The sequence below is a fragment of the Nelumbo nucifera genome, chromosome 2 (genome assembly GCF_055504915.1).
Source record: "Nelumbo nucifera cultivar China Antique chromosome 2, China Antique-T2T, whole genome shotgun sequence".
NCBI lineage: Eukaryota > Viridiplantae > Streptophyta > Magnoliopsida > Proteales > Nelumbonaceae > Nelumbo > Nelumbo nucifera.
Genome location: NC_142650.1, coordinates 104,850,250 through 104,864,718, shown reverse-complemented (window position 1 = coordinate 104,864,718; position 14,469 = coordinate 104,850,250). Strand labels below are relative to the sequence as shown.

At 37.1% G+C, this 14,469-nt stretch overlaps 2 protein-coding genes across 10 annotated transcripts in view; both read right to left on the bottom strand.

Annotated features, from left to right (window-relative positions):
* Nucleotides 1–396: 396 nt before the first annotated feature.
* On the bottom strand, nt 397–4,859 carry LOC104603536 (uncharacterized). 4 transcript variants are annotated; one of them, XM_010267598.3, is made up of 5 exons: nt 4,648–4,859; nt 3,955–4,174; nt 3,627–3,874; nt 1,469–1,897; nt 397–877 (listed from the first exon to the last, which is right to left on the bottom strand). In XM_010267598.3, the coding sequence occupies exons 3-5, from the start codon at nt 3,807–3,809 to the stop codon at nt 743–745; spliced, it is 747 nt and encodes a 248-aa protein (XP_010265900.1). In that variant the 5' UTR covers nt 3,810–3,874; nt 3,955–4,174; nt 4,648–4,859; the 3' UTR covers nt 397–742. The 4 variants fall into 4 exon arrangements, with proteins under 4 accessions (XP_010265900.1, XP_019054322.1, XP_019054321.1 ...); XM_019198777.2 differs by having other exon boundaries at nt 3,970–4,174; XM_019198776.2 differs by having other exon boundaries at nt 4,008–4,174.
* Nucleotides 4,860–13,050: 8,191 nt separating this feature from the next.
* LOC104603537 (protein N-terminal asparagine amidohydrolase family protein) overlaps nt 13,051–14,469 on the bottom strand; it is a 44,764-nt gene continuing 43,345 nt past the window's right edge. For all 6 annotated transcript variants that reach the window (XM_088898439.1, XM_019198791.2, XM_088898442.1 and 3 more), the window contains one exon: nt 13,051–13,483. In XM_088898439.1, coding sequence (XP_088754565.1) covers nt 13,378–13,483 — 106 coding nt within the window. In that variant the 3' untranslated portion in view covers nt 13,051–13,377. The remainder of the gene's footprint in view (nt 13,484–14,469) is intronic.

Sequence of the window (14,469 nt, the reverse complement as noted above, 5' to 3'; positions counted from 1 at the left end):
TATAAATAAGATAATATTCAGATTTTAAAAACTTTTCGCTTTATTCTTAATTCCATCTGGCAGTCATGATTTGCAAAATAGGCAAGTATTAACATTATATAATATAATAATAAAAATGATGAAAAACTTAAACATACCTTTTGATTCTTTTGTCCTTTATTTTCTTTCAAAATATACTCTAAAATTTCCAATTCATGTGAGTGGTAGGTGCATCGGTAAAATTGCCAAAGCAGAACAGATCTCCAACCCCCAACAATAGGATGAGAAAAAGAAAATAACATGGTAGTGCCAATTGAAATTTTGTTAATTTCTATTTGTGACTCCATCTTATCTCTAACTCCAACTTGGTTGAAGAACAAGAAGAAGAATTTTGCTAGTGTTAATATCTTACACAGTAAAAGGCATTTCTTATGGGCAAGTTAAAAGTTGAAATAATCACCCCTCTTTCAACTCATCAAATACATAATATCAGATGGAATAAACTCTCTCTCTCTCTCTCAGGAACCTACAAGCAAACAAAATAAATACAATATAAAACTCACGAGCCTGCAGAAGAAAGACCCAGAAGAGAAAAGCCTTATTTTGAAACCGAAAACTTTTATTCAAATTACCACCAATCATCGAAGCATTCAGCATTCCAGTCTGAACCATGGCCCATTTAATTTACAATCCTAACAAGAAACCTTAATTCCAAAGAACAGATGGAAAAAAGAGTCAGATGGCGGAAAGAGCAACATGTGTCTTAGAACTTGGGCTTCTTGGTGGAGTCTCTTCCCTTGGCAGACCCACCAACCTTAGATTTCTGAGGGCTGTCTGTGCTTCCCGAAGCCTTCTTCTCTTCTTTCTTATACCGGATGCCGCAAGCATTGCACAGTGACTGAAATCCAACGCCAACGTTACCAACTTACAAACATATCAATGGTTGTTCGTGTGTATGTGTATAGACTGTAGTCGATTAATTGCCACGTGAAGTGGGCTCGTTTCATTCTTCTTTGGCAAACTCAGCGTTTGCACCCAGAAGCAATGGATTCGTTTTTCATTCCCAGCTGGGTTCTGGGATTTAAGGTCCGTTTGGGAAGGTAAGTTGAGCTGAAGATTCAACTACCTTGAAGTGCTCAAGCATAAAGCTTATATGCAGGCAGTCCTTCATATCACGATAGACAGCCATAATTTGGGCTCTCCGTGTTTTTCAGCAAACATAGGTTATATAGGTTATAGGCTGTCCGTGTGGGGTCCATCTTAGAAAACCCCAAGCAACTGCTAGGGTGCCCGTTTGGGATTCACCTGGACAGCTAGCTATTTTAGTGCTCATTTGAGAGGAATATAAGCTATGCTTATTGAAAAACCACGAAAGTCCAAATACCCTCTCATTCTGCAAGAATATTAGCCTTAATAGCAATTTAAAACAGTTAGATTAAACTTTACCCCTCCCAAACGGACCCTTAATATTTAAAATAGGAAAATTTACCTTGGAGCCCTTGGGGCCGTTGCGCCATAATGGGGTGGTGGAGGTCTCGCAAGCAGCGCAACGCTTGACTGGACCAACGGCAACCGGACGCTCCGGCTGTGGTATCATCTGAATTATGTTGTTCATCACCGTGACGTTATTCCGCTGCATCTGTATCGGCAGCAGACCCCCGGCACCGGCACCGGCACCGGCATATCGCCGGAAATCATTCATCACAGTTGGATTATTGCTACCTGAAGCAGAAGACGAACCCACATAGTAACTGAACCCATCCCTCCTATTGCCGTTGTTGCTCGGATGGTTCACCATGGCCGGCAACCAGGTCAGTTGGTTCGACCCATTGACTCCCCAGCCGTTGTTCATTGAAGCTCCCCTTGGATTCATCATCACTCCATAGTTCCCGTTCACCATTCCGTAGTTCCCCATCACCTGTTCAGTTCAGGCCAAGCAAAACCATGGTTAATATTGATTATCTTATCCACAACCAACAGACCAAACCGGTTGCAAGACTCAAGCCGGACTAAAAACCGGAATGCTCCATGGGTCACAGTTTTTCCGATTAATCGGGCAATTCACCCATCAGCCCATAAAAGACCATAAAAATCATCATATCATCCATTTTTCAATCTTTTGAACCATGTACTACCACCAAACCCGGTAGGGATATGCTACCAACAAAGCGCTCCCAACAGTCAATGCAGCTACACATTATGAATATCTCTTATCATTCATGATAAGATGTTCCCAGTACATGACTGTCATTAGTCTTGTGAGTGTTTGTTGGTAGCAGATCTGAACTCCACAAAACCAAAGATGATTAGTGATTACTGATGAGAGGGATGAGACTAGTCCACTAAATTTCACCCGGCCCAATGTAGAAAGCCACAAGGACAAGGACGAACCTATGATGAACCAGACCAGACCAGCCAGTCGAAGGAAATGGCCAAAAGTACCTATCATTGGGCTTTGGCCCCTTTATTTTCCGAGCAGGCATCAATACGTCCAACGTCACTTCGACACACTCATACACACATAATAAGACACATGATTGAGCCAATCCGTCAGCCGTATTCATCTGGTCGGTCTTGAATGCGACCAACCAAGTGGAACCAAAAGTACACGATCCGATGGTTTGGATCGCCCAATCGAGCCTAGACGGTGGGCCAGGGGCGCAGGGGATCCAGCACGGTGGGACCCGCGGGGATCACCCATCCTTGGATATGATGACGAAAGTGAATCTATCTCAGCTTGAGAAGCTCATACCAAGATAGGAAACGCCAAGGTCAGGTCAAAAGGACCTAACCGTGAGTCATATCGAGTCAACACTTTCCATGTATGGCAGGTTCACCAGTCCACGTGGACAGCCAGATTCCATGACACGTCACCTAACATAACCGTCACTCGATGAGCATGCGCTGTATCAAGCACCAGCTTTTATGATACTAGGCGGAGCATGATTACTCCATCGTACATGTTCACGAGGCAAATACATACAACCCCCAATAAGGAACAAGGTTCTCTCTTAAATCAAGGTACCGATAACCTGCCGTACCGGTGACGGACGATACTCATCTCCACCGTCCGATCGAGACTTCTTCTCTTCATCTACACCACCTGATTGGGTTCTCCCCGGGCATCCCCACCGCCGGCGGTGGATTGCCGCCGCAGCTCTCCAATACCCAGAATGGGATAAGATATCGAAACCTGGGAACAAGACACGGAACTGACGGAAGACCGGTTTATCTGTCTGTACCGAATAATCTTTTTATGCGTTGTACATGAGCCATCTCAAGAGCCCCAGGATCGAGGGACCCACCAGCAGATCAAGGTCTGAGATCTGTGGCCCGGATCTTCCTATCGCATCCCCCACCCTGGTTCAGGTTGTATGCTCATAGGGCGGCATCTCTGGCTTGGGATCGTGGAATTTTTCGGCCAATTTAAAAAAAAAAATCAAAAAGAAAGAAGACGAAAAGGTAAGCTTTGCATGAAGAGAAGTAAAGATCGATCATTGATCTTTACGTAGATCGTTACGTTAATCAAAGCTTCTGGGATCAAAACCCAAGAACTTTCCCAGATCGCTGATATCAGTTTGCATGGATCCGTTGATGCTGAGAGAGTGAGAGCTGATCGGTTTGTTGAGAGAGAAAGAAATTGATACCTGTGCAGGGGGAGAAGGAGGAGGAGGAGGAGAGTCGTAGATGATCTTTCGATAGTTCGTCTGAGATTGCGGTGGGTTGGGACGAGAGTAGGAGAGACCGAGTCTGAGCTCGCAGTCGACGCCGATGTCTGGGTTCTCGCCGGGGAATTTCTCGAGTCGACGGAGAAGGTCCTGCTCCTTCATGGCTGTGGAGGGGTTTAACCGATCCGACAATGTGATTCCGGAGTTTCGACGGCGGTTGTGTCGATCTGTACCAAGCCCATGAAAGAAGTACGTTCAGTACAGTCAGAATCGCTGTTTGCTTTATTAGAGAAAGACAGAATGGTACTTGAAAATCTTTGACCATGCAAATGACGAAAAGGAAGCAGAGGTGAAACCAACAAAGGAGCCTTCAGTATCACTGGTAGATTGAAATTCTATTTCATTCAACTCTGAGTCTCTGAGAGAGAGAGTGGGAGTGAGAGAGCCGATGAGTAGAATAATGTGGACAGATGTATGTCTGTAACGGCATTAATCGATTGCAAGCTCAGTGGAAGTAGCAGGAAAATCTGACACAAAAGTCCACATGGACACAGTAACATGAGTATACTAATGACTAGGAGAAAAGAGATATGAACTGATGGGCAGAGAGAAAGAATTCAAGAATCAAGTAAAAATAAGAAGAACCAAGAACAGAGACGATATCGAATCGTTTCTCTGCTCTCTCCCTCTGTTGATCGAAGAACCGGCCTCAGGTTAAATTTTTACTCAAACATCGATCTGCATATCTGAAAAATAAAACACAGAGACCCCGCAAAGGAAGGCTTCGGCGTAATAAAACATCAGAAATGGAAGTCAAAATAAACTTCTCTGGTTATCTGCTCATCTGGGTATTCCATGCAAAGGATATATAGCACAACACTACGCTAAATACATTGATAGAAAACGAGCAGTTCATCGATTCATGAATTTATTCTCTAATAAAAAGTTACAGAACAGAAACCACACATATACATGAACCTACAGAGATAGAGAGACTTACTATAGTATCATCAGATGGTCAGGTTTGAAACCAGACTGAAACCCATCTTAGTTTTTTGGAGAGTGAGAGTGGGAGAGGAACAGTAAGGGATGCGATGAGAGGAGCTTGTGTGCTAGAGAGAGAGAGTTCACACCTTTAAATAGGCGATATGGAGAGAGAGAGAGAGAGAGAGAGAACCCTAATAGGAATCCGAGATTATTTGCTGTATGTCTTTAGGATGATCGATGGGTCGGGTCTTATAGACGAGACAAAATGGGGTATAGGATAGATTCGAGCATGCAAATCGAAAAATTCAAAAAAAAAAAAAAGAAGAAAAAATGAAATAAACTAAAAGCAAGCTCGGCGGCTGAATCCCTGTTGAAGAAAACAACGTTGATGGAAGCCGGTTCGAGACTATTAAAAATCACACCATTCATCACCTGCCACGTGTCAGATCCCCGGCGAGCAACCCGAAAGGCCCCACAGGCCTGTAGGCCACAGGTATCGGTCCCACCAGATCCGAGTTCCCACCTCCTCCTCGATCTTCTCAACCTTTTCTTTTTTTTTTGAAAAATCAATTTCCTTTCTTCTCCATCTCACAGAATTCTCTCTCTCTCTCTCTCTCTCTCTTCTCTGCTCTCTCTTTCTCTCTGCATAATTTGTCCACTCGCAGCGTTACAATGTCGACGAGACACGTAGCCGGCGGGAGCCTTTCCGTCCGCCCGAGTGGGTCCCAGCAAAGAGCACCGTCAGTCAGTCAGTCACACAAATCTTCACTCGCGAGTGGACAAAGCATTAACCACTTTTCAACCATTCGATTTCATGCTTTGGACTGACCAGCATCGGTGTTTACGCCATCGGATTGGATTGGATTGGCGCTTCAGGATCATCGCCACCACCTGCACCATCAACTTCATCATTCATCAGCCGTTTCTGTTCTCCAAATCTCCTCCTTGTGCTCTGCACCATTCCCACACCCCATTAATTAATCCTCTGTAATCCTCTGATACTCTGGTTTTAATAATATTTTTTATTCTTCTATTACCCTTGCTCTTTTTCTTAATTGTCTAACAACCCACCAACTTCCTTGTGCCACCGTGTGGGTTCTAAACTCTAGGTTCTGTTTGGGATCGATGCCTTATAGGTGGTGTTTGGGATCGATACTAATTTTTCAAAAATCACCATATCAGAGCCACAACAATGATTTCAAAATCGTCCATTATTCACCCATAAAGAATGGATTATTATAATCGGATTGCTCTATTCATGTCGACTCTAATTATTTTTGAATGATATGGCATCTTATTTAGATAGGGGAGAGGATTCCAACGATAATAATCACTACCAAACTAACTCATAACTGATATATTATGAAAAATTGACTAACAGAGCAACAATGAACCAAACAAGCAATTTCTCTAATTTGTGAAAAATCAGTGATATTTGAAAAAATCTCATCAAAAGAATGACATGGGTTCCAAACATTTCCCTAATCACTTCCAATTTCATCATCTCTATGATGCCACCACCTCATTTCCATCAACACCCCTACTAGTTTTCAACAACAAACCAGCCAATCACCAGATTCACCACCTCTTTGGGTGGTGGAAGGGTATTATAGTCACATTGAAATGCATTTTCTCGTTCATAAGTGAAGGAGATCCTTTTGGTAATTTGTCAAATGTGTTTATTGAATATATATATCTGAGGTCCTTAATTTTCACCATTGTATCGGGACAATGGAATAAATGTATCCTTCCCTCTCATCTAATGCATTAATTAAGCTGTTGATTACATGGTGTCACCAACCATGTTGAAAAAAAAAAAGTGAAAAGAAAAGAAAACTACTGAATCTTTAATGGCTTCCTCTAGTTACTCGCGATCTACTTTAACTAGCTTGTGCCTTGTGGGGTTTCACGGGCAATTGCACAAACTGGTAAGAGGTGGTGAATTACCAAAAATATCCATTAAAACAGTAATTTTTTTTTTTATATATAAATTAAAATTATTAATTATTGTTTTTATTATTTGACATTTATTTTAGAAATGAACTACATTATAGAAGAACTCTTTAGGAAGTTAATCATTAAACTGGTTATGTTGCACCTCCCATCTTGATGATGTTCTTCACCATTCTTTTTCCATCAAACAGTCATAAATTGATGAAGCTGATATTATCTCTTATTAATTTAGTATAAAAACATCCGCGGCCTCCGGTGTGAATTGTGATCTCGTCTTACACCGCCGGTCTCAAGCCTGGATAAAGGCGGGTTGTGTCAGGTTGGTGGCCACATAAAACTTTTTGTCGAACTCTTATCATCATGATGATATAGATAACGGTATGTAGCAAATTAATATGATGTAACTTAATCGTCTTAATATACTTGAAATGCAGTTATCCACGTCAGCAGTCCTCTTTTGCCTTCAAGACTTAAACATATCCCGATTTTTCATTAATTGACTTAAATATACCTTGTAACTCTTTTACCCTTCATTTTCTCTCAAATTTTCAAAAATAACCTAAAGGATTATAAATCCAAATAATGAAGATAACAGAGAATATCACATTTTCCCCCTCCAACTATTAGCAAGAGTGGTGAGGTTTTAATACGGATCTAGAGATTGCTTAATGAGCCCCACCTAGTTCAAGTTGAAATTTGTCTATATAAATTCTAATGTTAGATGTTTTAACAGCTCTATGTATTGGCTATACAAATACAAAGTTAAAAAAAGGATTTGAAATGACAAATCCATATAGTACAGAGGAATGAGAAGTAGATGCATCTTTAAAAGAATTAGATTTAATAATTCAAAAGGTTTTGGTCTTATATAAGCAACAATGTTTAAAGAGCAGCTGCACTGATGTGAGAAAAATGGAACCGTTTATGCAGAGAGACTTCATGAACTGTTGTTGACCAGTAATTTTTCAAATAAAATAGTGAAGGCCATCTTTATTATAATTCAAATAATAGAATAGGTGAACAGACAACTAGGTTCATTTGTTAAAGGGCAAAATAGGATTTAAATGAATTTGCATACAACGTTTCATTAAGTCTAATGGGTCAATCTACAAGGTATCTTTAAATCCTTTTGAAAAACTCAGGGTATAAGTCAAATAATGAAAACTAAGGGTATGTTTAAGTCTTTTACCCTCCCTTTTATTTTTCTATCTTTCTGAATGTTTGCATTTTCTTAACATAATCTCTACCATCTCACCTTCCTAATCACATGAAACATTTCCCCTTCTAAAATTTCTCCTAAACTATTTCATAATTCTAGTTACATAAAATTTCCTCCTAAACTATCTTACATTCCCAATAACACTATGTGATGTTTTCTTCTCTCTCAATATTAATGTTTGAGTTAAAACTTAAATATTTAAATAAGATAAATAAAAAATATCTATAGTACTAACAAGAGAAAAGAATAGATGATAAAACAAGATAAATAAATAAAGTAAATAATAATATTCTAATAAAAACAATAATATTAAAGTAAATAATAATACTCAGTAATTAATTATAAAATATTATTATAATAAAAAATAATTACAGAATCTTCTAATAATTATCCATATTACTTATAAAAATCATAACTTCAGTCCATTTAAACTATATTTAAAATTATACAAATTAATACAAATAAATTAATAAAATATTAGTTTTTGAATTATTTTTATTAATTTAAAGTGTATTTAAATCTTATTTAAAATAACTAAAATTAATAAAAATTAGTAACAATCAATAAAATTAACTCTATGATTAAAAATTATTAATTGAAATGTTATATTAATAAAATTTAAACTACATTGTTAATAAAAATAAAATGTATAATCTTAAAGTTAATGTTTACTAATTTAAAGTTCATTTAAATTCCATTTTAATCATCCTTGATTGAGGATGTCATAGGGATCATTTTGTTTCAATTTCTCTTAACAAAGCCTATACATCACTTGGGTCCTGACTAGTTAAGAATAATAAATAACTTCAAATGAAAATGAAAATTTTTTGACTAACTTATTGGATTGGGATCTTTCTCCTAATGAGCACGAATGTGCTTGAATTGCTACCCACAAAACACTATAGCCACACATTGGAAACATCTCCCATACTTGTATGTTGTCATTCACAAAAGATGTTTCTAATGTGTGGTGTAGTGTCTTGGGCTCAGTTTGGAAAGAGTACAAATACAAATATATACAAAATAATATGGTATAAAATATTACGAAAATACATTTTTCATGGAAAGGAACATAAGGTAAGGAGAAAAGAGGGCTTATTGCTTGGTGCAATGGTAATGTGTTGGACTAAATGTGAGATAAAACAGGTTTGAGAGAATACAGGTTGGTTACTTGCATTAGATTCAGATGATACCTGGATTAGATTTGAATATTATTATTATATCATGTAAACAATGACTTAAAATCTTCTTTTATGAAAATTCAACCTATGACCCTCTAGCAAAAATACAACAAAAACCAACATAACTAATAAATATATGTTACTTTTATACTGATATATGAATATGTAGTGCAATATTATTGGATTTTGGATTGGAACTTAGGCAATGTTTGGTTTGCTGCTCTAGGCCTCATTCTTTTAATTCTTGTTCATCTTGAGCAAGAATGGGCAAGAATAAATAACATTAGAGTTTTTGGTTACAAAATTCTTACCATGGGCCTCATTTTTTTTTAGAATGAAAAATCAGCTTATAGCACAAAAATTGTGGTAACCTGTAGCATGAAAATTAATCATGCACCATGTTGCTCATTTTCATTCTTTAAAGAAACTCTATGCAGGTAGGAATGGAAATGGGTAGGGTACCCGTGCAAATTGCCCTATCCATTCCCGACCTACCTATGTATCCCTGATTCCAAACCTATCTAACTTTTCCTTTCAATTTCCCAAACCTGTTAAACCTGGGTCACCCATCCCGACTTGTTCCACCCGTTAAACCCCTTGACCAAACATTTTCTACTAAAAAAAATTTCTTAATGCTTATAATGTGACTTGAACCCAAATCAATTAATGATAACACCAAATCTCTTAGCTCTACTTTAAGCCACTAAGCCATTTCACCTTTGGTATTTTTTAATGAAATAAAATAGATTTTATTAAATTTTGTGTCCATCAAAACAATCAATGCATACATACTATATATATATATATGGTTAACAATTCCAACTAAAAATTAAAAGAAATAATATTTAAAATTAGCATTTTATAACTAAATGAAATAAACAATCTATCAAATCCAAATTTACATAAAATGATCATTTTAATCCAAGAAATTTATACAAATAAAATATTAATAATAGAATAATTATCTTAGTACATAAAATTTATAAATTTGTGCATGATATATAATATAACGGGTTCATATTTATGCATCCCGGGTATCGGGTATCGGATACCCTAAAGTCAAAACCCAAACCCTATAGGGTTTTGATAAACGGGTCCTATTAAGGTCGGGACATGTCGGATACCCAAAAATTCCCGCAAAATTGCCATCCCTACTAGCAAGCGTAAGCCATTGGTTAGGTCTACAAAATTTTCACCATAGATGTTTACTGGTGGACTGCCATGAAATTTATGCCAACGAACAGTAACCATTGGCCAATTGCTAGTAAACATCTATGCCAACGGTTTTGGAGACCTAAGCTGCATAGTTGTCAAGGTGACGCCTAGGCGATGAAGTGCCCTTTGAGGCTTGCCTCGCCTAATTGCCAAGCAGTTTTTTACTTCCTTCTATAAAATACTTTTTTGTTCATTTTTTTATATTATAATTATAAAATAGACATTATTAAACTAAAATAATCATTTTGTGTGTTTATATACTAATTTATTTTTATTGTTTTCTAGGGCTTAATCTACTACTACCATTACTTTTTCTTTTCTTCTTTCCTATAACAAAAATAAGGGTTCATCCCCTGTATTTTTTGAATTTTATTTTCCTTCTTTTTCTTCGCATGAATATGTTGATTTTCTATATTTTAATATGAACTTTATACTTTTCTTATGAAAATTATGAATAGTTATTAAGGAAATATGGTTATGGTACCTAAGGACTACCCTAGGATCTATGTTTTCAACATAAAAAAATCCATCACCTAGGCGACTAGCCTTGCCTTGGCGCCTTGAAAACTATGCTAAGCCTGCAGTATATGATCACCAGCACAGAGTTTTTTTTGAAGAATGAAAGTGAGCAAAAAGAGCACTTGTCAGTCTGAAAAAAAACATTTTTTAGGAAAAAAAAGTGTTTGGTTTGTAGCAAAATTTTCTCATTCTACCCATTTTTACCCATTCTTGTTTATTTTAAAATTTCATATTGGGCAAGAATGAGAGTTAAACCAAACATAGCCTTAATTGCTGCGAATCCAATTTCATTCCAATTCTGAATGGATTAGAATTGGATTGCCTTGGTAGAAAAACAGAAAGCTGGTAAGGTCAATGGACCTCAGGTGCACGGTGCTTTGTCCCCACCTATTAATAATTTGTAATACCAAAAAATATAAAACACTGCGAGAATGATGCAGAATCAGAACAACATGTGAAAAATCATTAGGGCTGCATTTGGTTGCAGTGCAAATTTAAACCATGTATAACTTTTGCACCTGATTCAGTTTTTCTTCTGTGTGTAATAATGATTTTCATTCCTACTTAATACAAAATTTATACTTTTTGTCTCATTTGGAAGTTGGTGGAATGAACTGTTTGTGCCAGAAAATGCCACCTCTAAATAAGTTGGTCCAAGACCCTTCAAACCATAAATAAATAAACAAAAGGCTATGCTTTTTTGTTTTTTTTTTTTTGAAAAAAAAAACCATTCAAACAAAGACAACAGAAGCAACAACACTAACAATCCAAACAAGAGAAAGCGACAGACAATATATGCTTAGATCCATGAATTCAAACTCCAGCAAATAATACATGGCAAAATAGGAATTAACAATAGACTCATGGTTTAAATCATTGATACACTTTAAACCATGAGTCTACTGAGGGATAGTCCAGTTGGTGCATTGGATGAATTGTCCCAGCAGTGGTGTGGTTTCAAATCTTTTTAATATCATCTCCTAAGAAAAGAGATGTTGATGTAATTTATACTGTTCACTTAAAAAAGTAAGACCCCTACGGGGTGTCAGGCAGTGATTAATACAAAAAAAAAAAAGTATTGATAAACCTGATATGAACAAATAAGCATATCAGGTGTTTCAATGCTTAATAACCATTTTTTTATTTTTTTCAAAATTGCTTCAGGGTTCGATTTTTTGCATTTTTACCCTGAAACATCCCAAAATCTGAAACATTTCTTTTTTTGGGGTATAGGAGACCCGTTGATATGATACAATACGTTGAGTATATCATGTGAATCTGCTTAACCACCTTCCTAACTGTTCAGTTACATTCACTCCCAGATCAGGTAATAAGGCAGCCCACAAACTGGCAAGTCTTGCTCTTTACCCAAAACTTGGTCTTCGGTTCCAGGGTTTTTGAAAGATACTTGCATTTCAGATGTAACTGATAGTTTTCATTGAATGAATTGGCCCTCGGGCTTTATCAACAAAAAAGAACCTTGAATAGACTGTTTGAAAGTGGCTAAAATGAAATTATTTTAGTTTCATGTGACCAACGGATCAGTTCATTTGAACCTAAAATTCAATCCACTAACTGTTCACCTCAAACGGATTCATAAATCAAATAAAGATTACCTAATTCAACTCTATACAGGCTTAACCCATTTAAGACTACCGCATTCTAATATCTAAATTACAACCATGGATACTTCCATTTTAGATTTAGACGGTAAATTTTTGGCTTAAAAGTATCAACCAATGTTGTCAGACCCAGACTAGAGTTAACCGGCCAGATGGCTCATTCAGATAGCCGGTTCATCCAATCCGCTCTGAGTCTGACAATACACTCAATACTGGTATCAAGGAAGACCACAATGAAATAAATAATTTTATTTCACATAACGTTAAGCGTACCATAAGGTCATAAGGATGTATTTGGTTTGAAGGAAAAAAGTAGAGAAAGGAAACCTGTAGAAACCAAACACAGCCTAAAGGTAAAAGAAATTCATGCCCTTTGATATATTCCCCTTCTCATCTGTTATCAGCATTGTTATACTTCACAAAGGTTTGCTTGTTGGATGGCCAATAAGATATCTGCTAAAGAATACATTCAATATTTAATATAAAAAAAAAGAAGGCAAATTCCTCTTTGAATAAGGTCAGAGTTTCAGAGGCCGAACTGAAGCAAATGATCATGGTGGACTTGACTGAGATAATTGGTCCATGCATGGTGTGCCAAAATTATATTACAGAAAAGTTATAGCTATTGTTGTGGCACTAAAAAAGTATATGATCTAGAATTCTAGATTAAGTCATCCTGTTTTAATAAGGTCCAAACCAGTCCCAAATTTTGACCTAATACCCTTCATAGACAACATACAAGGCTTATGAGAATCACATTTCTGATCTCCTCTAGCAAATACAAGAGTAAATCTCAACCCTTCTGAATCAACATATTATAAACCTTTTTGCGGCAAATCTATTACAGTGCATGTTGTGTACAACAAAGCAACTGTATTGTGCTATTAAAGAATACCTATACAATTTTATTGAGAACTTTTGTCTCGATAACAACATACAAGTAGAAGGGAACTTAAATAATAATATGGGAATTTAAAGGTAGAGGTAATATATATGAACTTCAGCATGTAGCTTACATGAAGATCCTTCTTATATCAGCACTTTATCCAGCCTCCATCAGCAGACCTATGAAAGATGCGCGGCTTTCTCATAGGAAAGGTGTCTTTCCAGTTTGGATGTTGAATCAAATAGTCAAACACCCTGAATAAAAAGAATTGGGAGATCCAATCAAGTTGCCTATCAAATGGAAGGGAAATTACCAGAAAATGTCTAATTTCAAGGTTTTCCCCACATGCTGCCCTAAAGTTTGAAAATGGCTTTCAGCATCTTTCTTTTTCAATTTCAACTGAACCTAACCACCTTCATGGCTTCACCTATATAAAAAATTCCTAACCACCTTCAATTCAACTCCATACTCTATCATTTAAAAATGGGGCTGGGGAGTAATGCCATTGCACACCCCCTACCATACCATGTTCCAGAACTACATCATCATTTTGCAGCTGGGGCCGACAATTAAGAATAAAATATGGTTAAAACGTAGAAACTCCTTGCAAATTGAAAGGCTTGCTAAACAGAACCAGATCCCTAGGATTGAAGACCTTGGATCACCAGAAATCTATATTAGAAAATCAGTAGAATCTTACTTGATCAATGAACACTTACAGAGACAAGCATGAGAACATGGGTTTGAGTCAGGGAGTTGGCACTTGTAAAAATAAAATATAGCCATTACAAGTCTGATAATTATGACATTATTGTGATTGACTATAAAACTGTATAACCAAACACTATACCAAGTTGACAAGCCAAGTCAATGGCATTATGGGGAGTAATGCCATTGCACACTATACCAAGTTGCACTAACCAGACATCCTATACATATTCATAAGTCAAGGAAACCTGCAATCTACTGAACGTTTCGAAAAGAAAGATGTTCAAAGCCATCTTCAAACTTTGAGGCAATATGCGGGAAGAAGCTTTGAAAGCAGGCAGCCCATGAAAATTTTCCCTAAATCAAGGTTCAAAATATCGATACGCCCAATACACCGGTGTGGGCGTATCGGGCAAATCGATACAGTTTTTCAGGCTTTTTTTTTATTTTTTTCACAACCGGTTCAGGGGGCCAGTTTAGGTCTCCTCTACCCCCTGAACCAGTCTGACCTCCGATACAGCCACTGTAGGGG